This window comes from Pteronotus mesoamericanus, unplaced genomic scaffold (genome assembly GCF_021234165.1).
Source record: "Pteronotus mesoamericanus isolate MK-2021 breed Mesoamerican mustached bat unplaced genomic scaffold, CSHL_Meso_final contig_94, whole genome shotgun sequence".
NCBI lineage: Eukaryota > Metazoa > Chordata > Mammalia > Chiroptera > Mormoopidae > Pteronotus > Pteronotus mesoamericanus.
The window spans coordinates 4,134,977-4,160,256 of NW_026555285.1; the positions used below are offsets into that span (position 1 = coordinate 4,134,977).

Consider the following 25,280-nt stretch of genomic DNA (forward strand, 5'->3'; position numbering starts at 1 on the left):
AAATTTATCACATAGACCTGCACACAAGAAATGTTAAAAAAAAAAGTTCTTCAGACAGAAAGAAAATAATACATATCAGATGGAAATCTGGATCTACACAAGGAATGAAGAACACTTGAATGGTAAATATATGGGTAACTAAAAACACTCCTTTTTCTAAGATAACTGATATTTTAAAGCAAAACCAATGTATTGCGGTACTTAGAACTTAAGAACAATTTCAAATTGTGTCCATTCTCTTTAACTTCTGACTATACCATTTTGCACTCCTTACCCCACCCATGTACCCACCCTCAGCAAACTACCTCAGCTCTATTTCATTTTTTTAAAGTCACTAAACGGACACTTCCTCAATTTCCTGCCAGGGCACCCATATACAATCTTGCTTGTAACTGTTTCCATTCTTTCCATTTTGCCATGCAATATTTCCCATCCAACCTTGCCTCTCCTCAAAGAGATGGTATCTATTTAAGGGAACACCCTGATTCTGGATAGGCCCTGTGACTGCTTTGACCACCAAAATATGGTCATTTTGGTCCACAGAAGCCTTTTGGAAGTCAAGTGCTATGTAAGAAGCCTGATTACCCCAAAACCAAAATGCTATGAGATATCAAGCTTCTCACATGGGAGGGCAAATGAGATGGAGGGACAGGTGAACACATACCAAGGAGAAGTAAGAAGGTGCCAGACTTATAGGTTAAGAAGCACCTTGTAAGTGGATCCTGCCCCAAACTCCTACTGACACTTATAGTGTCAGGAATGAACTACCCAGTCCAGCTTTTCCCAATTTCCTGACCCATAAAATCAGGAGCAAAATGAAATTATTATTTTAGTCACTAATGTGTCATCCAGAAAGAGAGAACACTCCTAATGGCTCTTTTCAATCAACATTTAATCCTGTTTTTCCCATCTTAAAAAACAATACAATATTTCCTCCATCTCGCACACCTCCAGCTATACCTTTACTTCCTTTCATAGACAAGACTCTTATTAATGCTGTCTATAATCACTGTCTTCCTTTCTTATTTATCTCTTACCCAAATACCACTGCAATCACTTCTGCCCCCACAACTTTTTACAGTCCCTGCTACCATTACGAATGGCTTCCTTGTTGCTAAAACTAATGAACATTTTTCAGTTCTTAATGGCTGCTCCTACAGTAACTGAAACAGCAATTGCTCACTCAGACCTTGTAATGATCTCTTTTTTTATGACACCACTTCTGATTTTCCTCCTATCTCTCTGGATGTTTTCTAGTTCAATCTCTTTTGGAGACTTCTCTTTACTATTTATCCCTTAAATGTTGGAGCTCCTCAGGACTCTATCTTTAGTGGTCTTCCCTGTGCATACTACCCTTAGGTGATCTTATCAATTCTCCAAACTTTGGTTACTTGATAACACATAAGGATTAATAATGGCTTTGGAGCCAGAGAGGTCTGGGTTCAAACCACAGCACTGCCATTCAGCTTGTGTGGTCTAAGGCAAGTTATGAAGCTTCTTGAAGAATAAATTTCCTCATCTAAAATACTACTACTAAAAGGATTATGAAAATTAAATGATATTATAAGAAGTGCACATCACAATGTCTAATACAAGATAAACTGTCAATAAAGGATGACAATTTTTGTTATTATATATGTGCTGGCAGCTCTCAGGCGGTTAATCTTAGCCTACATTTCTTTGCTAAGCTCCAAACACACACATGCAACTATACTTCATTCCTCTATTTGAATGACCTATATTTCAAATTCAACATAATCAAATAAAATTCATCTTCCCATGAAAATCTGATTCAATTTGAGGTATTTTTTTTACAAATGACACTAACTAGATTCTATCATCAGTTAACTTCTCTGTGTCCTTCCTCCTTCACTCCCACTCTGGTAATTAATTGCCACATCTTACAATACAAAGCCAAGATACTGTTCTAAGTGCTTTACAAAAATCAATTCATTTAACATGGGACACACATATAACATATAAAGTTTATAAATGACCAGCAAGTAGGATAAATAAACACTTAAGACTGTAAGGAGAGAAGGATGATTATACACTAAGGTGGTTATGAAGGACAAAGTGGAAGTAGATCTGAAAACCAGGTAAACAAAAAGGCAAAGGAAAGCATTTCAAGTGGGACCAACTCAGTGAACAATGACTCCAAACAATGTTTGTGATAGTAAACATACAAGTCTGAGTTGAGAGGAGAATATAAGGCAGATATTCTAAAACATTTTGAACTAATAATCCTTTTACATTGTAAAAAAAATTGAGGATGGAAAAGTTTTTAGTCATATAGACTGTATCTGTATTTACTGTATTAGTAATTAACCTTAATTAAAATTAATTTTAATTAAAAAAGAAAACTTTTAAGAATGTAATTTATTTTAAAACACAATTGTATTAATATAAATAACATTTTATGAAAATAACCGTATTTTTAAAAATAAAATATGTGTGGGAACAGTGGCACTGATTTACAATCTTACAAATAAATCTCTTTAATATCTGGCTTAATAGAAGAGACCTGAATTCTAATCTGCTTGTACATTTACTTTGTTGCAATATATTATTTGGTTGAAATGTAAGGAAATCTGGACTCACACAATATACAGTTGGAAAAAGGAGGAGTATTTTAATAGACATTTCAGAAACTATCCCAAAACTTGACAAATTGTAATTTCTTAAAGGTTATCAATGCATAATTGGAAATAATATCAAGGAACAGAAATAGAGAAAGTTTTCATATTCTGAGACATATCTTGAATTTAAATAAATTTTTAAAAAATTTTGTCATTGATTTTAGAAATAAAGAAGGAAGAGGAAGAAAGAAAGGGAGGGAGAGCAGGAGTGGGTAGAGAGAGAGAGAAAGAGAAACACTGATTTGTTGTTCCACTTACTTATGCATTTATTGGTTGCTACTTATATGTGCCTTAACTGACTGAGCACCCAGCCAGGGCTAAATAAATTTCTTACCCATGCATGATTTTATAACACAATGCACTGATCATTTGGAAATATTGATTCACTGAATTATGGAAATCCTACAAATGTTAATGAATCTCTTCATATAATATGAAAAATCACATTTATTAACAATATTGATTTCATCAGAAAAGTTTTTTAAGTACTGGGAAGCTGTCAGGCTTACAGTGGACACAAGCTTAATAAAATTCTAATTTTGACTTGAAAACTCAAAATTTATCATTGGCAACATTTATTGGGAGCTGTTTTCAACAAAAAGCACTCCAGAAAGGAGTTTTAATTAGTAGTTCTTATTGTTTTATCAATGAAGATCTTGTTTTGTTTCTCAATTGAGAGTCTGGGTTATAAAGAATAAAATGACTGCTACCAGTCTGAGGCTACTGCTTTGATGCCTGCAAAGGTTCCAAGTTTTACTTACATCATCAGTGTAAATGTCAATAGAGTGAAAAATAAATAACATCTTAGCAGTGACATGAAAATAGTTTTTACTTTTCAGGTTTCCCTAAAATGATTTCAGGGACTATACCAGGAAATCGCAGACCACACTCTGAACTGCTGATGTAAGAAAAACAGAGACAAAACTGAAAAAGAGCCTTTGAGGCATAAACAGTTGAGTTAAAGATCTCCAAAAAACATGCACTTGATGCCTTTGACACTCTGTATGCTGGATAATTTTAGAATTGTGTCCTAGACATCACAAATGTAAATATTCTGGATTCATTCTGTTATTTTTCTCAAATGAGCATTGTTTTATTGTTTTGTTTTTAAGCAAGCAATTACTTTAATTGAACTTGAACTATATTTACTGGGCAGGAGCTCCTGTCTCAGTTCTGATCTTTTGTTTTTGAGTTTATTACACCCAAAAAGTTTCAGGTTTTGTCAGAGATGTGGGAAGACAGAATATGAGCAGCCTTTCTTTGGCTCTCTTTCTTTTGCAGGATTTTTCCACTCTTCAGTGGCCAAGGTTTCCCCAGCCTCAGTTTCCTAGTTTCCCTGGTCAGAAAGCCTTCATTTTCCCATGGCACTTCCCATCCCAACTTACTATAATTTTTTGCATACTCCGCTTAGCTCTAGGTGAAAGCTTCCTCCCCTCCTCTTCTTAAGTAGAGTCCGTCTACCCTTCCTGTTCAATGATTTCAGGCAGTAGCTTCTTGTATTATGCACAGGTTTTATAGCGGTCTTTTTTGCAGGGAGTCATATGGTAGGATTCTCCTCTCCCATTACCAGATGCAGAAGGTTTTCATGGGAGAAATTAGCATGATGAGATCTGCATTTAAAAAGATTTCTTTGGCTACAGTGAGAGAAAGTCTTAAGGTGCCTAGAGACATGGGGAGATCAACTGGAAGGGTCCACAATAGCCCAGGAAAGAGAGACAATTAAGAGAATCAAGTACCTGGTTTGAGGGTTTATAAAGACTGTATTTTAAAATCTGATAAATATTAAAATTACTGAATGTAAGTTATCCATATCTCACCTCATCATCATCTGCTGGCATAATAAACTGCTAAACAGATTTAAGAAGACTAAACATCTGGAAATCATTTAGTCTGAAACTGGGGTATAACTTATTCTAAATCACCTCTAATACTCCAAATTTCCAGAGAACAAGATTTCACTAGATTTTTCAATAATTGTTTAGCATTTTATATTCATATATTGCCTGTTAATCGCTCTGAGACAAAAAGAAAGAGGTGTGTTTATTCCTTCTTAAACTTTGTTCTGGGTTTATTATTTTTCAAGACTGTCAAAGCAAAGATGTTGAACCATTTCCCCATGTAATCATTAAGAATACAAAGATGTGACATTAAAATTCAACTAAATTATAGAAAAACCACTATTGAGAAACACCCAAAGACTAGCTGAATAGAACTCCTGTAACTAAGGCTATAAAGAAATCACATGGAGGTGACCTTTAGAATTCTCTTCAATCAACCCCAGGTTAAGAGTCTAGTTGGAGGCAGTCTAAGCTACCTGAAGGTAATAATCTCCCTAGCAGGGTAAAAAAATCAGCATATTAAAACATCAAAATTGCAACTAAATTATAGAAAAACCACCCTAGAGAACCACCTGAAGGCTAGCTGAACAGAATTCCTTTAACCAAGGATATACCCACATATGGCAGTTAAGAATCAGGAGGGATATCCCAGCTGTGGGGGTCCACATTGAGGAGTGGGGTATCCCAGCCCCACACCAGCAACCCCAGCCCAGAGCACCAGAGCTGGAAAGAGGAGTTCCCACAACTGCTGACTGTGAAAATCAGCAGGAACTCAGTCTAGTGAGACAAAGGGCTGCTGCAGACCCAGAAATCCTCTGAAAGGGCTTGAGCACAGACTCACTCACTCATGAACACTTGCCATAAGCTCCAGAGAAGGGATAGTAGCTCAAAAAACACCAGGAACATGCAGGGAGAAACTGAATTGTCTGGATTCAGGTCAAGGAGTGGAGTTTCTCCAAAATTAAAGTGCTGTCAGGTGCCATTGTTCCTTTATTGAAGCCCTCCCTTCACATAGCCTGCTGGACAGCAAATCTGAGTCTCCAACTGGCTAACACCATTTTCACCCTACCCTATTGATTTCTCTGAGACCCTACCACATCCAATTCATGTGCCCCCCTCCCCCAAACATCTCTCAGAGGCTAATCCACACAAGCAGCAGACCTGGGCCCATAATGCAGAACAGGGAAATTGTGCCAGTAGGTCCCACAGGACATCTCCTACATAAGGCCACTCTGCTAAGACTGGGAGATGTAGCAGTCTACCTAATAAATAGAAACAAACACAGAGAGGCAGCCAAAATGAAGAGACAAAGAAATACGGCCCAAATGAAAAAGCAGGAAAAACTCCAAAAAAACAAAAACCCCAAACTCTATCAAATGCAGAGTTGAAAACACGGCTTATAAGGCTGCTCAGTGAACTTAGGAAACAAATAGATGATATTACACAACAAAATAGGAAACATAAAAAGGGACATAGAAATCATTAAAAAAAAATCAGAAATGAATACAATAACGGAAATTAAAAAAATACATTAGATGGAATCAACATCAGATTAGATGAAGCAAATTGAATCAGTGATTTAGAAGACAAGGTAGCAGAAAACACCCAATCAAAACAGTAGTAAGAAAAAAGAATTTCTAAAAATGAGGATAGTATAAGGCAGTGGCCCCCAACTGTTTTGACACCAAGGACTGGTTTAGTGGAAGACAATTTTTCCGAAAGGACAAATAGAGACGATTCCCTTTCTCATCTGCTGCTCACCTCCTGCTGTGCAGAGGCCACGGACCAGTACCAGTCTGCAGCCCATGGGTTGGGGACCCTGGTAAAAGGGAGCTCTGGGACAACATCTGGGACAACATTCATATTATAGGGGAACCAGAAGGAGAATAGAGAGCAAGTGATTGAAAACTTATTTGAAAAAATAAAAATTGAAAACTTCCCTAACCTGGTGTAGGAAATAAACATACAAGTCCATTAAGCACAAAGAATCCCACACAAGATGAACCCAAAGAAGCCCAAATCAAGACAAATAACAATTAAAATTCCAAGACAAAGAGAAAATCTTAAAAGTAGCAAGAGAAAAACTTACTTACCTACAAGAAAGCTTCCTTAGCACTGTCGGCTAATTTCCCAACTAAAACTTTCCATGCCAGAAGACACTGGCAAGAAATATTCAAAGTGATTAAAAACACTGACCTACAACCAAGATTACTTTCCCTAGCAATAACATAGAATCATAGGATAAAGAGCTTCCCAGACAAGAAAAAGCTGCAGGAATTTGTCACCGCCAAACCTGTGTTACCAGAATTGTTAAAGGGACTTCTTGAAGAAGAAAAAGAAATGATCAAAAATATGGGTAAGAAATTGTCACACACACAAAACAATTCTCACTGACAAAGGCAAACACATAATAAAAGCAGTGTAGCAACCAAGAAGAAAGCTAGTACAAAGATTAAAAGGCAAAATTAGGAAGATTATGTATAATGATAATAGGAAATTAAGGGATATATAGAGACACACAGAAAAAAGAAGTAAAAAGTAATTTCAAAAACATAAACATGAAGGGGGTGAGTAAAAATGTTAGTGATTTCAACATGTGTTTGAACTTAAGCAACCATCAACTTAAAATAGACTTTTTAAAGCACCTGGTAAATACAAAACCAAAATCTATGAGAGATAGGAAAAGAGATAAAGAGAAAAGAACCCAAACACAACATGACAGAAAGCCATCCAAGGCAACAAAAGAGAACAAGAGAATAAGAAAGGAACAGAGAAGAACTACAAAACTAATCAAAAAACAACTAACAAAATGACAATAACTATATACTATCAATAAATACTTTAAGTGTAAATGGATTGCACTTTCAGTCAAGATGTTAGCAGAGGCAGACATGTCTTGCCTCTTTGCACAACCACATCAAAATTACAACTAAATATAGAGCAACCATCACTCAGAAATATCAGAAATCGAGCTGACTGGAAGTCTGACAACTATGGAATTGGAGAAACCACATCAGTCCAGATTACCTAGAAGGAGGGGTGGCTGGTACCTCACTCACGTGTCGTAGATAAAAATTCAGGAGGGGTGTCTCAGGAACAAGGAGTCCCAGCCCCACATCAGGCCCCTAAGCCATGGGTTCTAGTGCCAGAAGATAAGTCCACACAACTTCTGGCTACAAAATCCAGGAGGGATTGAGTCAGTGGAAAAAACCTCTGGATCCCCAAGCAGTTCTTCTTAAAGAACCCACATGCAGACTCACCTACTCACACTCACTCCCTCTGAGCTCCAGCACCAGGATAGCAGTTTGAAAGGCACTAGCGGTACACAGAGAGAAAATGAAGTGTTTGCAATCAAGGCAAGCAGAGGTCACTGTCCTTTTTCTAAACCCTCCTCCAACGGAGCCCACAAGCTGATGCCATATCTGAGAGTCCATTAACCTGGCTAACACAGTTTGACCTGCCTTGGACATCACAACATACTCTGCCCCACCCAACTTACAGGCCCACCCAAGGTGCTTTTCCACATGAATGACTGGTCTTGGCTCATGGTTCAAAACTTCCTAAATCCTATCAAAAAAGCAAGAGTTGGCCTCAGTGAGTTCCAGGCACTGGTACTAGCATTAGCCAGCTTAGATTCACAGATTGGCTTCTTCTGGGAAACTCTAAGCCCAGCACAATTAGCATCCATCTCAGATTGCTTTATAGCTCAAGCATGGTGGCCTTGGGCAGAACGCAGGTAGGGGCTGAGCTTGGCCTGCATCACCTGGGAAACCCAGGGCCAGTGCACCAAGTGGCCAGGTACAGATCATGTTGGAGCACAACCACCCTGATCCTGCACGGCTGATTCTCCACGGAGGACAGAGGTTGGTGGTTATGTATTCACAGCCAATCCTTGCAGCTGACTGGACTGGTATGATCCTTCCCACTGATCGACCAACAACAACAAAGACCAAACCACAAGAGAAGGGTATAGACAGTCCACACGAAGGCCACACCTCCAGTAGACAGGTTTGGTGATGGGGGAGTCTATACCACTGGACCCTACAGGACACTTAATACATTAGGCCACACCAAGACCGAGAATCAAAGTACCTTTACATAATACTTAGAAACAAACACAGGGAGGCTCCAAAAATAAAGAGACAAAGAAACATGGTCCAAATGAAAGAACACATTAAAACTCCAGAAAAAGAGCTAAATGAAATGAAGATAAGCAAACTATCATATGCAGAGTTCAAAACACTAGGGGACATAAAAACTGCAGAGGAGTGAATGGAAGTCATACTGACCTCCTCCCAGGACCAATCTGGAATTAAAATTAAACTGCAGAGAAATCACCTGGAACAAACACCTGAACAATAGCAAGAAAGGAACCTTAAGACCTTGGACAGACAGAGGAATCAGTTTTAGCACAACCTAACTGGTAAGGAGTGTGGTACAGACTTGAGATGGCAAGCTGGGAGCCCACAGGCAGCAGCAACAGAGGGATATTTAAATGGCCAATTGGATCCCCCTGAAAAGAGTGGGGTCTGAACCATAGGTGGGGAAATCTAGCTTACAACACCAGAGCCAAACAAGTACACAGATAACAGCCAGCTGCAAAAAGCAGCAGGGTTGAACTCTGCCAGAGACAGGCGGCTGGAGACGCGAAGAGCTGTTTAAAGGACCAATGTATAAATCTTTATTTACAGCCCCTTATCCAGGGCTCCAGTGATAGCAGGGGCAACATGGGCTGGAGCAGCCTGAGGAGAGACTGGAGAAGGAGGCTTCACAGAGATAACTGAGGGAGTAGTCAACAGGATCACAATGCTGACTCCTCCCATCCATGACAGCAGCCATCTTGCTCAAGCAGACCATTCCCCAGAACAGCAGTAGCGTGAGAGGACACAAGAACCCTGCCAACAGAAGGAACTCTGACCTGGCCTGGTAGTACTTAAGCCTGACTGCTGAACACAGAGTGGCAGTCAGAGATAGTAGATCGCTGACTAAAGGGGGCGAAGAGTGGTCTAGGGACACCTGAGGAAAGACTGGAAACAGAGGCTTTGGGGAGAGACATGAGAGATCAGCATGCAGGATCCTGGTGCTAAATCCTCTCCCATATAGCAGCAGTCATCTTGCTGAGGCATACCACTCCCCCTGAGCAGCAGCAGCGTGAAAGGACACAATAACCCTGCCCACAGGAGGGACTCTGCCCCACCCTGTGGTGCCTCAGCCTGACAGCTGAGTGCACAGTGACTAGATTAACAGCTGAAGGAGACAGCCACAGGCAGTAGATTGCTGGAAGTCTCAAAAAATCCGCCTAAGGTCAGACGGGATCAACACCTCATATCGTAAAAGGCAGATCCAGAAAGGAAAAACAGTGGTCTTCTGCCATAGAAGTTCACACCACAAAGTCAGGAAGTCAAGACAGATCAATTTAAGAAGGAGATGCAAAAAAGATCTCACAAATACTGGGAAGACAAAGAAACACCCTGCAATCAAAGTGAAAGGAGGAATACCCAGAAAAAGAAATAAATGAAATAGAGGTAAGTAAACGATCAGATATTGAGTTCAAAACAATGGTTCTAAGGAAGCTCACTGAGCTCAGTGAGCTCCAAGAGAATTATCAAAAACTACAGGGAAAATATGAGGAACTCACTGAAAGTGATATCAGCATGAAAAAGGACATAAAACTACCAATAAGAGCCAAGAGGAAATGAAGAATATAATTTCTGAATTTAAGAACACAGTTGAAGAAATCAAAAACAGGCTAGATGAAGCAGAGGACGGAACTAGTGAGTTTCAGGGAAGGGTATAAAAAAGCTCCTGAAAGAGCAAGAAAAAGCAGAGACTCAAAAAGAATGAAGAGGCATTTAGGGAAATACAGGACAACGTGAAATGTAATAATATATGTATAATAAGGATACCAGAAGGAGAAGAAGAGGAGCAATGGATAGAGAATGTTTGAAAAAGTAATCATGTAAAACTTCCCTAATTGGAGGAGAGAAAAAGTCACACAAGTCCAGGAAGCACAGAGGGTCCCATTCAAGAGGAACCTAATGAGGCCCACTCAAAAATACATCATCATTAAAATGGCAAATATCAAAGACAAACAGAGAATCCTAAAGGCAGCAAGGGAGAAACAGGTAGTAACATACAAGCGAGCCCCAGTACGGCTAGAAGCTGACTTCTCAAGAGAAACACTATAGGCAGAAGGGAATGGCAAGAAATATCCCAAGAAATGAAAAGCAAAGGCCTGCAACCAAGACTGCTCTACCCAGGAAGGCTCTCAATTAAAATGGAAGGTGAAATAAAGCATTTCCAAGGCAAAAGAAGGCTAAAAAAATACACTTTAACCAACCCAGCACTGTAAGATAAGGGACTGACTTAAGAAGATGAAGAAAAAGAGTGAGAAAGAAAGGAACACAGGTACAAAGGGAAAAAATGAGTAAGTACGTATCAATAATGACTTTAAATATAAATGGAGTAAATGCTTCAATCAAAAGATACCAGGTAATTGAACGGGTAAGAAAAGATGACCCACACATATGCTGCCTACAAGAGACCCACCTCAGAACAAAAGACATACACAGACTGAAAGTAAAGGGATAGAAAAAAAAAAATATTCCAAGCAAATGTACAGGAAAAATAAAGCTGAGGAAGCAATACATATACCAAAAAAATAATAATAATAATAATTTAAAAAAAAGGCCATATAAAAGAGACCCAGCATGACACTTCATAATACTCAAAGGAAGAATTTATCAAGAAGACATAAACATTGCAAACCTACATGCACCCAACACAGGAGTACCCAAATATATAAGGAAAACCTTGGAGGTTTTCAAGAAAGAGATAGAAAGCAATACACTAAGAGTAGGGGATTTTAACACCCCATTGACAACAATGGATAGATTCCAAACAAAACATCAGCAAGAATATAGTAGAACTGAACGACACATTACCAAATTGACTTAAACGACATATATAGAACTTTTCATCCCAAAGAAACTAAATACACATTCCTTTCAAATGCACACGGAACACTTTAAAAGATAGACCACAGGATAGGACACAAAACATGCCTCAAAAAATTCAAGAACATTGAAATCATAACAAGCATTTCTTGGACAAAAAGGCATTGAAACTGGAAACCACTCTCAAGGAAACAACTCAAAAACATTCAAACTCATGGACACTGAATAGCATACTATTAAACAATGAATGGGTCAATAATGACAGCAAAGAAGAAATCAAAAAGTTTCTGGAAACAGATGAAAATGAACACACAACAGACCAAAACCTATGGGACACAGCAAAGGCAGTCCTGAGAGGGAAGTTCATAGCAATACAGGCCTACTCAAAAAAGAGAGAAACATTACAAATAAATGACCTAATCCTACAATTTCAAAAGCTGGAGAAACAACAAAACAAACTATGCCCAGAGCAAGAAGAAGGAAGGAAATAATCAAGATCAGAGCACAACTGAATGAAATAGAGGCTAAAAGAACAATGATCAACAAATGATCAACAAATCCAGGAGCTGGTTCTTTGAAAAGATAAACAACATCCACAAGCCTTACGCTAACACAGCAAGAAAAACAGGGAGAGGACCCAAAAAATCGTATCAGGAAAGAAAGAGGAGAAATAACAACTTTTACCACAGAAATACAAAGGATTGTAAATAATTACTATGAACAATTAATTATATGCCAAGATATCTGAAAACCTGAGTGAAGTGAACAAATTTCTAGAAAAATATAACCTTCCAACACTGAATGAAGAAGCAGCAGAGATCCTGAACAGACTGATAACAGCTGGTGAAATTAAAGCAGTAATCAAAAAACTCCCAGCACACAAAAGCCCTGGACTGGACGGTTTCACAGGAGAATTTTTAAAAACATTTAGGGAAAAGCTAACCCCTTGTATTTCTCAAACTATTCCAAAAAAACCAAGAAAAGGGGAACACTCCTAAACTCTTCACGAGACCAGCATCATCCTAATCCCAAAACCAGATAAAAGCACAACCAAGAAAGAAAACTACAGGCCTATATTGCTGATGAAGATAGATGCTAAAATCCTCAACAAAATATTGGCAAACTGCATCCAGCAATACATTAAAAAGATCATCCACCATGATCAAGGGGATTCATCCCCAGGATGCAAGGATGGTTCAATATTTGTAAATCAATAAATGGAATACATTATATAAACAAAAGGAAAGACAAAAATCACATGATCATCTCAATAGATGCAGAAAAAGCATTTGATTAGGTACAGCACCCATTTATGATAAAAACACTCAGTAAAGTGGGAATAAAGGGGCATATCTCAACATAATAAATGCCAAATATGCAATATCTATAGTCAACATAATACTCAATGGGCAAAAACTAATAGCTTTCTCACAAAGATCAGGAACAAGACAAGGATGTCCTCTTTCACCATGTCTATTCAACATAACACTGGAAGTCCTAGCCACAGTGATCAGACAAGAAAAAGAAATAAAAGGTATCCATATTGGAAAGGAGGAAGTAAAACTGTCATTGTTTGCAGATGACATGGTAGTGTACATAGAAAACTCCACAGACTCCACCAGAAGACTATATGACCTCATAAGTCAATTCAGAAAAACAGTGGGGTACAAAATCAATATTCAGAAATCAAAGGAATTTTTGTACACCAACAATGATATATCAAAATCAGAAATGAGGGAAAAAATATATTTGCTATAGCAACAAGTAAAATAAAGCACAGGGAATAAACTTAACCAAGGAGGTAAAAGACTTCTACACAGAAAACTATACAATACTGAAGAAAGGAATTAAGGAAGACACAAATAAATGGAAGCATATACCATGTTCATGGATTGGAAGAATTAATATCATCAAAATGTCCATACTACCCAAAGCAATTTACAGATTCAGCGCAATTCCTATTAAAATACCAATGATGTATTTTACATAGATATAGAACAAACATTTCAAAAATGCATATAGAACAAATATTTCAAAAATGTATATAGAACCACAACTGACCCCGAATAGCCTCAGAAATTTGGGTAAAGAAAAACAAAGTACAAGGGATCACAATACCTGACATCAAAGTATATTACAAGGCCACTGTAATCCAAACAGTCTGGTACTAGCATAAGAACAGACACATAGATCAATGGAACAGAATAGAGAGCCCAGAAATAAACCCATATCTGCATGGTCAATTAATATTCGACAAAGTGGACAGAAGCATAAAATGGAATATAAATAGCCTCTTTAATACATGGTGTTGAGAGAGTTGGACAGTTACATGCAAAAAGTTGAAATTCGACCACCTACTTACACCATACCCAAATATAAACTCAAGATGGATAAAAGACTTAAATATAAGTCACAATATCATAAAAGTCCTAGAGGAGAACATATGCAGGTTAACTCTCAGCTATTCAATGCAGCAGTATTTTCACCATTATGTTCTCTAGAGCAAGGGACATAAAGGAAAGAATAAACAAATAGGACTTCATTAAAATAAGAAGCTTCTGCAAGGCTAAAGAAAATATCAACAGAGACAAGAGGGAAGGAGGGAGGGGGGGCAGGGAAAGGGAAGGGAAGGGGTAAGTCAAGGAACATATAGCAAGGACTCATGGACAAAACCAAAGGGGAAGAGCTGAGGAAGGAAAGGAGGAAGGGGGCAAGGGAAAGTGGTGGGGGGTAGGCAGAGACAAATGTATTTAAAAAAAAAAGAAAGAAAGAAAGAAATGCTTAAAAAAAAAGAAAGAAAATATCAGCAAAATGAAAAGGAAGCCAACTGTATGGGGAAATATATTTGCCAATGATACTTTGGACAAGGGTTTGATTTCCAAAATATATAAAGAACTCATATGACTCCACTCCAGGAAGACAAACAATCCAACTAAAAAATAGGCAAAGGACCTGAACAGACATTTCTCCAAGGAGGACATACACAGGGTCCAGAGACATATGAAAGGATGCTCAGTATCACGAGCCATCAGACATGCAAATTAAAACCACAATGAAATACCACTTCACACTGGTCAGAATGGCCATCATAAACAAATCAACAAACAACAGCACCAATTCAAAAGAATCTATGCACCCCAATGTTCATAGCAGCACAATTCACAATAGCCACGGGCTGGAAGCAAACTAAGAGCACATCAGTAAATGAGTGGACCAAAAAACTATGGTACATTTACACAATGGAATACTATGCAGCAGAAAGAAAGACAGAGTTACTACCCTTCACAACAGCATGAATGGAACTGGAGAGTACTATGCTAAGTGAAATAAGCCAGGGGGTGAAAGACAAGTGCCATATGATCTCACGTAAGTGGAACCTAGTCAAAAAAACAAACAAGCACGGAAAATATAATGAACAACATTGAAATAAAAACCAAATCAACAGTAAGGAGAGGGAAGGTGGGATGAGAGTAACAGGGAAAAGAAGGGGAAGGATCACATCAAGGAACGTGTATAAAGGACCCATGAACAAAGCCAAAGTGGGGACAGATTGAGGGTGGGAGGTGGGGATGGTTGGGACAGGGGAAAGTGGTGGTGGGAAAATGAAGACAAACGTATTTACAAAAAAAATTGAAAAAAAACAAACAAACACTGATTATGAGGATGCTCAAGGAATTTAGGGAGGACCTCAACAGCATAAAAAAGATCCAGTCAGAAATGAAGGCTACCTCAATTGAAATAAAAACCAACTTACAGGGAAACAACAGTAGAGTCGCTGAAACGGAGAATCAAATCAATGAATTGGAATATAATGAAGCAAAAAACATGCAATCAGAACAACAGGAAGAAAAAAGAATCCAAGAAAATGAGGACAGTATAAGCAGCCTCTGGGACAACTTCAAGAGGTCCAACATTGCATTGTAGGGGTGCCAGAAGGAAAAGAGAAAGAACAAGAAATTAGAAGTCTATTTGAAAAAATAATGAAAGAAAAATTCCATAATTTGGTGAAGGAAATAGACATGCAAGTCCAGGAAGCACAGAGTCCCAAACTAGGCAGGTACAAAGAGGCCCACTCTAAGACACACCATAATAAAAATGCCAAAGTTTAAACATAAAGAGAGAATCTTAAAAGCAGCAAGATAAAGTGGTTACCTACGGGGGAGTTCCCATTAGACTGTCAGATGATTTCTCAAAAGAAACTTTCTCAAACTTGAAGGGAGTGGCAGCAAAAATTCAAAGTCATGAAAGGCAGGGACCTACAGTCAAGATGGCCCTAGCCAGCCAAGCTATCATTTAGGATCAAAGGGCAGATAAAGAACTTCCCAGATAAGAAAACACTAAAGGAGTTCCTCATCGCAAAACCATTATTATATGAAATGATAAAGGGACTTACTTAAGAAAAAGAAGATCACAACTGTGAACAATCTAATGACGAAATATACAAATCTATCAACAATTTAATCTCAAAAACAATCTGAGCAAACAAGAAGAAGAGAGACAGAATCGTGGATACAGAGATCATTTTGATGATTTCCAGATGGGAGGGAAATGTGGGGGTATAGATGAACAGTTGAAGGGAGTAATAAATATGAGTATATAGTTACAGAATAGCCATGGGAATGTAAAGTACAGTATAGGAAATGGAGTATCCAAAGAACTAGCATTTATGACCCATGGACATGAACAATGGTGTTGGGATTTCCTGAAGGAGTGGGAGGTGCTGGGTGGAGGAGGAGCGAAGGGTCAAAAACCAGGAAAATTGTAATATCATAATCAATAAAATATAATTTTTTAAAAAATGGAATAAATGCTCCAATCAAAAGACAAATGGAGAAAGAAGATCTTATACATATATACAATAAAACACTATTCAGTCATATAAAAGAATGAAATGTTACTATTTGCAACAACATGGATAGACCTAGTGGGCATTCACTAAATGAAATTAAGTCAGACAGAGAAGGAAAAATATCATATGATTTAATTTAGATGTGTAATCTGAAGAACAAAATAAACAAACAAACAAAATAGAAACAGACTCATAGATATAGAAGACAAACTGATGGTTGCCAGATGAAAGGAGCTTAGGGGACTGGGTAAAAAAGGTGAAATGATTAAGAAGTACAAATTGACAGTTACAAAATAGACACAGGCATGTAAAGTGCAGCATAGGGAATATAGTCAAGAATACTGTAGTAACTAAATACAGTGTCATATAGGTACTAGGTTTGTCAAGAGGATAGCTTCCTAAGTTACATAAATAGCTATACATCTGAAACTAAGAGAACATTAAATGTCAACTGTAATTGAAAAATGAGAAATTAAAAATAAATAAAATATGAAATAATAAAAGTTACAAAAATCTTCTTCCATAAGATTATTTGGGATGGTAAGTAGTACCTCAGTTAACATTTCCTTATGTACAACACTCTAAATATGTTTTTTAGCAATTTACAGTTTAATGAGAAATTCCTTGTGATACAGAATCAAAAGACTAGGAAAATTTGTTCTGATTCTAGATCTGGTGGGCATTGGTAACATAGTGTTCGATTTGTGAAAAATTCATAGAACTAAAATTTGTGCTATATACTTTTCAGTATATACGCTGTACTTCAGTTAAAAAAATTAAAATCTGTGAAAGCTCAAATATACCTATAGTATATCTCTTCTCTAAAATGTCAATTATTCTCACAGGAAAAATTCGCAGTACTATTTGTGTGACATGACTTATCTTCATAGTTACCTACTACCACTTTATTCTTTTTATGATTAAACAATAATTGTTGATTTTTAAAATTCAAACATTAAAAATATAACAGTAAAAAAGTCTACAATTTCACCAACCCAAAAGATAACACTTAAGACTTTAAATTCAGAGGTTTATGACTTCTACATCATTCTGTTATTAATAAAATCTACCTTTTCCGGACTTTGAGCATGTAGCTTTTTCTCCAGTCTCAAAAGTAAAGGAATATTGTTTAGAATCCCCAGAACACTGTAAAATGTACTGATTTAATAGGTTTGAGTACAAGCAATTTTTAAACAGTAAATATCTACTATTTCCTCCAAAATTTTCAAAGTCCATGTCTTTTTTGTATCCTCACAATGTCTATCCAAATGCAGGTCATATAGCAGATGTATACTGAGGGAAATAAAAGTAATTCTTTAAAAGAAATGAGAGAGTCATTTTCAGATGAAACAGTAAATGTCTTATTTTCAATTTCTACAAGGAGAGGGCACATTAGCCCCTGAAAAGTACTCTATTTTATTTATTTATTTATGTATTTATTTTTGCTACTTTTAATCTCTCCAGATTTTCTCCTAACTGCTCCTTTTGTTATGAAGTAAAAGTTCTATAAAGGAGTTACTAAATTCAATGAATAGTAATGTAACATCTTTTTTACAACTTGCTTTCCTTTTCTATCCACTGTCTGTATGGCAATCAAGAAAACACTAAGAAATAAGCTATCTCTTAGCCATTAAGTTTTTTAAAAATCCAAAAACTAAAGTTAGATATACAGATTAAGATTCCAATGTAATTAAAGTCTTAATTTTTTCATTGCCATTTCTATATACTGGTATCAGTGAAAAGATAAATACTAGAATGGAACACAGTTTCAAAAGAAACCAATTCTATATTAATCTACAAATCTGACGATTCACAAAGTTTTACTCAACTATGTATATCTAAAGAGCATAAGAGAAGAACTTCAAATTTTTTTACTATTAATACATAAAAACTGTGCCCTTTACTAAAACAAAACCTTATCAATAATTTATATGCTATAAATAGAATAACTAGACAATATGATTCTGCCTTATCAATAATTCTATAGGCAATAACTATTATTAAACAATAGTGTAGATTTTTGGACTACTTTTAACAATAGGGGAAACTCAACAAAATTGAATTTTAAAAAATGTATTTTTAAATCATTTAAATATGTGATTTAAATTTTTTTTATCATTTTGTTGGAATTTAAGAGCAGATGTTTAAATTTTCAAACATGATACCTCTGTTTTAAATAAATTACCACCATACTAATTCAGCTTTTTAAAAAAAATTCCACACTTTAAAAATAGCTTTTCCTAAATAAATCACTGTATGAGATGGTCAAGGAAGCTCAAAGAAAAGAAAACTCCATTCTACACTAATATTCTATTTGATTCTTGGACTATACGCTAAAATCGCATTATTCATTAAATTGTATATTTGCTCTTGAGGTAAATTTTAACTAATATCTCTCACTAGCAGATATGTCATATGCACATAAATATCTTTACTTATTGTAGCTAGTTACTTACTGAGAGCCATGCAAGGGATTCCATGATTCGATGTTCACATTGTTCTAAATGTTTTATCATTTCTCTGGTCAAGTTGGCTTCTGCTTTGATAAAACTTTCAATCACTTTGTAAAAATCGAAAGCTTTTAAGTTAAGTACATCCAGAATCCATGGGAAGGACAAATCTGTTCCAGTATCAAGATTCTGAGATGTACTTCCTAAAAATGAAAGAAAAAATGGAACTTAGGTATGAAATATTAAGCCTTGAACTACATATTTTTAGGTTGGAAGGGTTTTTCAAACATAAAATTAAAACAATAAAAGACTAAACATATGTTTTTATTTAGAACAGATTTTTTTTTTTTTTTATTTTGGAGCCCAAGACTCCCAAAAAATAGTTTTCAAAATTTTGAGTGTATGTGCTCATATGATTTTCCTAGATTGAGGGCTCATAGATTATATCAAATTTTCAAAGGTTTGAATTCCCCAAACTTATATCAGGGACAGGTTTAATATCTAACCCAGCAATGTATTAATATTACTTATTTTAACTGTTTCATTAATCCTTGGTGGGGGGAGGGAAAGAGTCTTTAAGATTTTGTTAACTTAATTGCTTAGAAAATGTTACCTTTTTCAAATGTGCATTTCTTGGTAATTAATGAGGGCCTACAATTTTTCATGTTTGTTTACTAATTTAAGTTTCTCTTTTATTGTGTATTTGTATCCTTAGATAAATCTTGTGTTTTTTGCAAATAAAAGGGTTTTTTTACATTTACAATACTATTTGCAAAATAATACATTTAAAATTATATTTAAAAAAGCACTATCACTAGCCTCTTTCTGTTTATCTGGTAGGGTCTAGTTCCACCCTTTGGTCACATGATCATAGAATCTATCTATAACAGTGCTTCCATATCAGTAGATAGTGCTCCTTAGTACTCCTTTGGCCTTTTACAATCTTAAAAGTACTTGAAGGAATTTCAATAGGTACATTTCCTGGATTCAGTGTAGCCCAAAATAGGAGCCTAGTGAAATACTATCCCCAAGATGACCTGAAATAATTCAGAACATAGGCCAGGTAAATATCAATAGTTTATGGTAATCAGTTAAATTCTTCAGCATATACTAACTTAAAATATGCATTGCTTCACCTTAATGACACTCCCTCCCCCCAAAACTCAACATACCTTAGATGCTTTTAACTTTAAATTAAACTAAAACATTTATTTACTAAAATTTAACTTACTGCTATATGTAGCCATTACAACTTCAAGAGCACATGCCAACAAAGACATATGAAAGACGTTGTCATTCAGGAGTTTGCTAAAGGAATAAAAAGAAAAAGTGATTTTGAAACATTTAATTCTATAAAAAGAAAAAATTCTTTTACTAAAACTAAAAAATTTACCTAAAATTTTGAATGGATAATCTTTCTTCTTCCTAAAACACATAAAAAATATTTAACTGAAACCTTTTTTATGTCAGCATTAATCTTTTTAAATTATTTTCTTTTTAACTTACTGATTTAAGCATGGATTCCATTACTCGATAATACAATCGAACTCCAAGTTTGTACCGCTACAAATAAAAAAATAATAATTAGATCCAACTATTTTAGAAAATCACAATTATTAATTTTTAAAAAATTTTCTCTTGAAACACATTTCTGAACCTTCTTAGGAATACAGTTACCAAGAAATCATAACCCCTAGCTTGTTTAAAACTCAAGACTTAAGTATAAAATGATAGCTGACATTCCCAATAAATTGTCAAGAGGAAGGTCTTTGTTTTCATTCATTGAACTTCAGTCTAAATTTATTCAACAGATATCTATATTTTATATACACATATGAGAGATAGATATAATAGATATATAAATATAAATATAAATATAAATAAATATATAATAGGTAGGTAGATAGATAAATTTGTTATGCACCTGGTACTATTTTTATATACTAATGTAATACATTTTGTAACCTTGAATATGTATTTTCAAGAAAGCTATCTAGGATTCACAGAATGGACTCTGACCATAAAATTGTCAAAAGCAAAAAATCAGATTTCACTCTTATCAGCAAAAAGTTTTAACCTAATAACTCATTCCCATTACTTCAAAAAAATAACCAAATTTTATAAAAACACACATGCAGTACACATACAAACACAAACTACACTCCTTCATTTCAAATTATGAGCATAAATTTAGTGTACAAACAAAAACAACTTTACAGGTAGGAAAGGGGGGATAACTGGTGATAGAAGGAGGCTTGAGTTAGGTGGTAAACACACAATACGATATATAGATGTTGTATTATAAAATTATACCCATGAAACCTATATAATTTTATTCCCAATAAATTCAATTAAAAATTAAATATAATTGTTCAAAACACTCATGGCATTGAAATATAAACTCACTAGACTGAAATAAATATGTATAGGAAAATAGAGTTTTGAAACATATGTTTATGTATTACCTCATTAATGCCACACAACAAAGAACAGCAAATATAAAAACCTGATTTCCAGAGGAGTTAAATGACTGATCAAAATGGTAAAACCAGATGTTTACCATTCTGACCCAGTGCCCATACTCTATTAGTTTTAAATTTTCTGAAATAATAATAGTGATATTAAAATTATGGATAATTGACATGTATAACATATAACCCCATTAGTACAAGTATATGCATACATATTCTTAAATGCAGAAGTCAAAGCATATGTAAAAATATTTAGTAGCATCAAAGATTATAATTTTTTCTTTTCCTTGATTTTTAAAAAATTTCTACAATTTTTCTAAGATTTTCTGCATGTTTGCATTTGGATTTTATAGGAGTGATGGGCATTTTCTCATAAAGTTTTCCATAAGTAACAACATACATGGGCAATCAAGACATAGTATCTGCCAATATTTTATATTATTGGATAAATACCATAATAGTATTTATATAGTTTGGACAGATGTTGCATTTGAAATATAACAGCAGTAATCAAAATTAAAGTTACCTGTGACCCAATTTCTATACATCCCTGTCCCACAGCTTTAGCAAATTTCTCTTTAAAGCTGTATCCAATGTCCTTCACTCTTTTCAGGATACTTTCCATTGGATTCACCGTACAGTTCTTTAATAAGGAAAACAGAAATGTTGAGAATAGTTTTTAATCAAAATTAACATATTGTCTATACTGTGAAAACACTTCCATAATAACTAGATTTAAAAAACTACTAAAAATTAAAACATAAAGAATTCCATTTTCAAATGTTAGTGAGCAAAAAAACTAGAGTACAAATAAAAGCTCTATTATAAAACTTTTCTGCAAATAGGTTAGGGAAGAATAGATTTGTTAGCTCTCCTATTCATCAAAAAAAAAAAAAAAATTCCCATGGACATTATAATTGATACCACAGGAAGCCAAAGGATCATAAGAGATTACTATAAACTGATATGCCAACAAATCTAACAACCTAGAAGAAATGAATACATAAAAAAAAAACCTTCTAAGACTGAATCATGAATAAAAAACTTGAATAGATCTATTACTAGTAAAGAAATTAAATTAGTAATAAAAATGTTCCAACAAACAAAAGTCCAAGACCAGGCAACTTCAATGGTAAATTCTATCAAACATTCAAAGAATTAAATATTAGTCCTCAAACTCTTCCAAAAAATGGAAAAGGAAGGAACTCTTCCCAATCCAATTTATGAGGTCAACATTACCCTAACACCAAAACCAGATAAAGATACCACAAAATAAAAATAATAACAATAATTACAGACCAATATCCCTGATGAACACTAATGTAAAAATCCTCAACAAAATATCAAACCAAATTCAGTAATACATTAAAAGCTTATATACCATAATCAAGAGGGATTTATTCCAGAGATGAAAGGATACTTCAACATCCACAAATCAGTCAATGTGATACACCACATTAACACAATAAAGGATAAAAATCATATGACCATTTCATCAGATGCAGAAAAAGCATTTGACAAAATTCAATATCCATTTATAATAATAACTCTCAATAGAGCATGCACAGAGGGAATGTATATCAACATAATAAAGGTCATACATGACCGACCACAGCCAACATCATACTCAATGGTGAAAGCTGAAAGATTTTTCTAAAATCAAAAACAAGACAAGAATGACCACTCCTGCCAACACAGTATTAGAGGTACTAGCCAGAGGAATTAGGCAATAAAAACAAATAAAAAGCATCTAAATTGGAGAGGAAAAAGAAAAGTTGTTACTATTTGCAGATGAAATTATACTATATGAGGGAGGACCAAGAAAACCCTCAGCATTATCTTCCGGAGGGCAGCCCCTTATAGTATAGACTACCCTTGCTAGGTGAGTGTTCTAGGAACTCATCTATATCAGTGTACCAGCTGGCATTGTTGTGGGAGGCTGCATTTGGCTTTGGCAAATTCTTCTGAAGACTCAAAGCATTTCCCCATTTAATCATGAGTGATTTATGAGTGTACCTGCCCACACCACTCTGACTATTCAGCAGTTTTTGACCAAAAAACAGCATGACCCCATGCCCACCTTCCCTATTCACACAATCTCACCCTGAAGGACTGTTTTTTGTTTTTGTGTTTCCCTGAAGGAAAAAAATCCTCAAAGGGAAATGTGGAAGAGGTAAAACAAAAAGCAGAAACACTAAAAAGCATCAAAATCTACAAGTTCAAAAACTGTTTTGAGCAGTGGACAAAAACATCTTCATAGGTGTATTTCATCAAATGGAGAGTACTTTGAAGGTGACTGAAGTTTAAATGTAAGAATAAATACACAATTTTTAATAAATAAATTCTAAGTTATTTGGGTCCCCCCTTGTGTCATCTCCCCTAAAGACTCCATCAAAAACCTGTTATAATAAAATTCAGTAAAACTGCAGGATACAATATCAATATACGAAAGTCATTTGTGCTTCTATACACTAATAACAAACTATGATAAGGAGAAATTGAGAAAATAATTCCATTTACAATTTCACCACAAAGATTACATACCTAGTAATGAATTTAACTCAGGAGACGAAAGTCCTATACAGTGCAGACTACAAGACACTGATTAAAGAAACTGAGGAAGGCACAAATGAATAAAATTAACAATCTTAAAATTTGCATGGAACCCTAAAAGAACCCAAATAGCCAAAGCAATCTTGAAAAACAAAACAAAACAAAACAACAACAAAGCTGGAGCCATCACAATTCCTGATTTCAAACTACATTACAAAGATAAAATAATCAAAATAGTGTAAGATTGCCAGAAAAACAGAAACACAAATCAATGGAACAGAATAGAGACCCCATAAATAAATCCACACATACATCATCAATTAATTTGTGACAAGAAGCCAAGAATTAAGAACAGGAAAAGTACAGTTTCTTAAACAGGTACTGCTAACAAAACTGGACAGCTATCTACAAATGAATAAAACTTGACAACTATCTTACATCATCCTCAAAAATTAACTCAAAATGGATTAAAATCTTCAATGAAGACTTGAAACCATAAAAGCCCTTGAGAAAAAGGGGTGGTCTTTGACACTGGTGTTGGAGAAATTTTTAATCTGACACCAAAAGTAAAGAAAACAAAAGCAAAAATAAACAAGTAGTACTTCAAACTCAAAGTCTTCTGTACAACAAAGGAAACCATCACCAAAATGAAACGGGCAATCTTCTTAATAAGGCAAAATAAATGCAAATCATATACCTCATTAGGATTAAATATCCAAAATATGTAAAAAAACTCGTACACTTTAAAGGTAAAAAAAACCCATAAAAAACCCTAATCTAATTAAAAATGAGTAGAAGATCTAAATAGGCAGTTAAACATTACCATCAACATTACAGACATACAAAGGATCACACAAGAATATTATGAAAGACTATATGCCATCAAATTCAGTAACCTAGAAGAAATGGATAAGTTCCTAGAAATATATAACCTTCCCTGACTACATTGTGAAGAAGTGAAAATCTCAAAAGACCAATCAACAGTGAGGAAACTGAAACAACCTTCAGAAGAAACCTCCCCAAAAGTAAGAGTCCAGGACTAGATGACTTCACTAGTGAATTCTATCAAACGGAGAAGATCTGAGCCCGGACAGATAGTTCAGTTTGTTAGAGTGGCGGCCCAATGTGCTAAGGTTGCAGGTTTTATCCCATGTTAGGGCATGTACAAAAATCAACCAATGATTGCATAAATAACTGGAACAACAAATCAATGTTTCTCTGTTTCTCTTTCCATCCCCTTACCCCTTCCTCTCTCTTAGTAAAATCAATAAATGAAAAAAATATTAAAAAAAGATTTGATACCTATCCTCCTCAAACTTTTCCCAAAAAATTAAAAAGGAGGCAATGCTTCCTAACATATTTTATGATGCAAATATAACAGTTACACTAAAACCTGGCAAAGGATCACACACACACACACACACACACACACACACACACATACACACACCACTCCCCCAAAACTAAAGACCAATATCTCTGATGAATACAGATGAAAAAGTCCTAAACAAACTACTAGCAAAT

General features: G+C 35.3%; 1 protein-coding gene across 4 annotated transcripts in view; it reads right to left on the reverse strand.

Annotated features, from left to right (window-relative positions):
- RB1 (RB transcriptional corepressor 1) overlaps nt 1-25,280 on the reverse strand; it is a 305,988-nt gene that overhangs the window by 147,452 nt on the left and 133,256 nt on the right. For all 4 annotated transcript variants that reach the window (XM_054586341.1, XM_054586344.1, XM_054586343.1 and 1 more), the window contains exons 13-17: nt 21,730-21,846; nt 20,239-20,295; nt 20,126-20,157; nt 19,964-20,040; nt 18,739-18,935 (exon numbers count right to left, since the gene is read on the reverse strand). In XM_054586341.1, the coding sequence (XP_054442316.1) occupies nt 18,739-18,935; nt 19,964-20,040; nt 20,126-20,157; nt 20,239-20,295; nt 21,730-21,846 (480 nt within the window). The remainder of the gene's footprint in view (nt 1-18,738; nt 18,936-19,963; nt 20,041-20,125; nt 20,158-20,238; nt 20,296-21,729; nt 21,847-25,280) is intronic.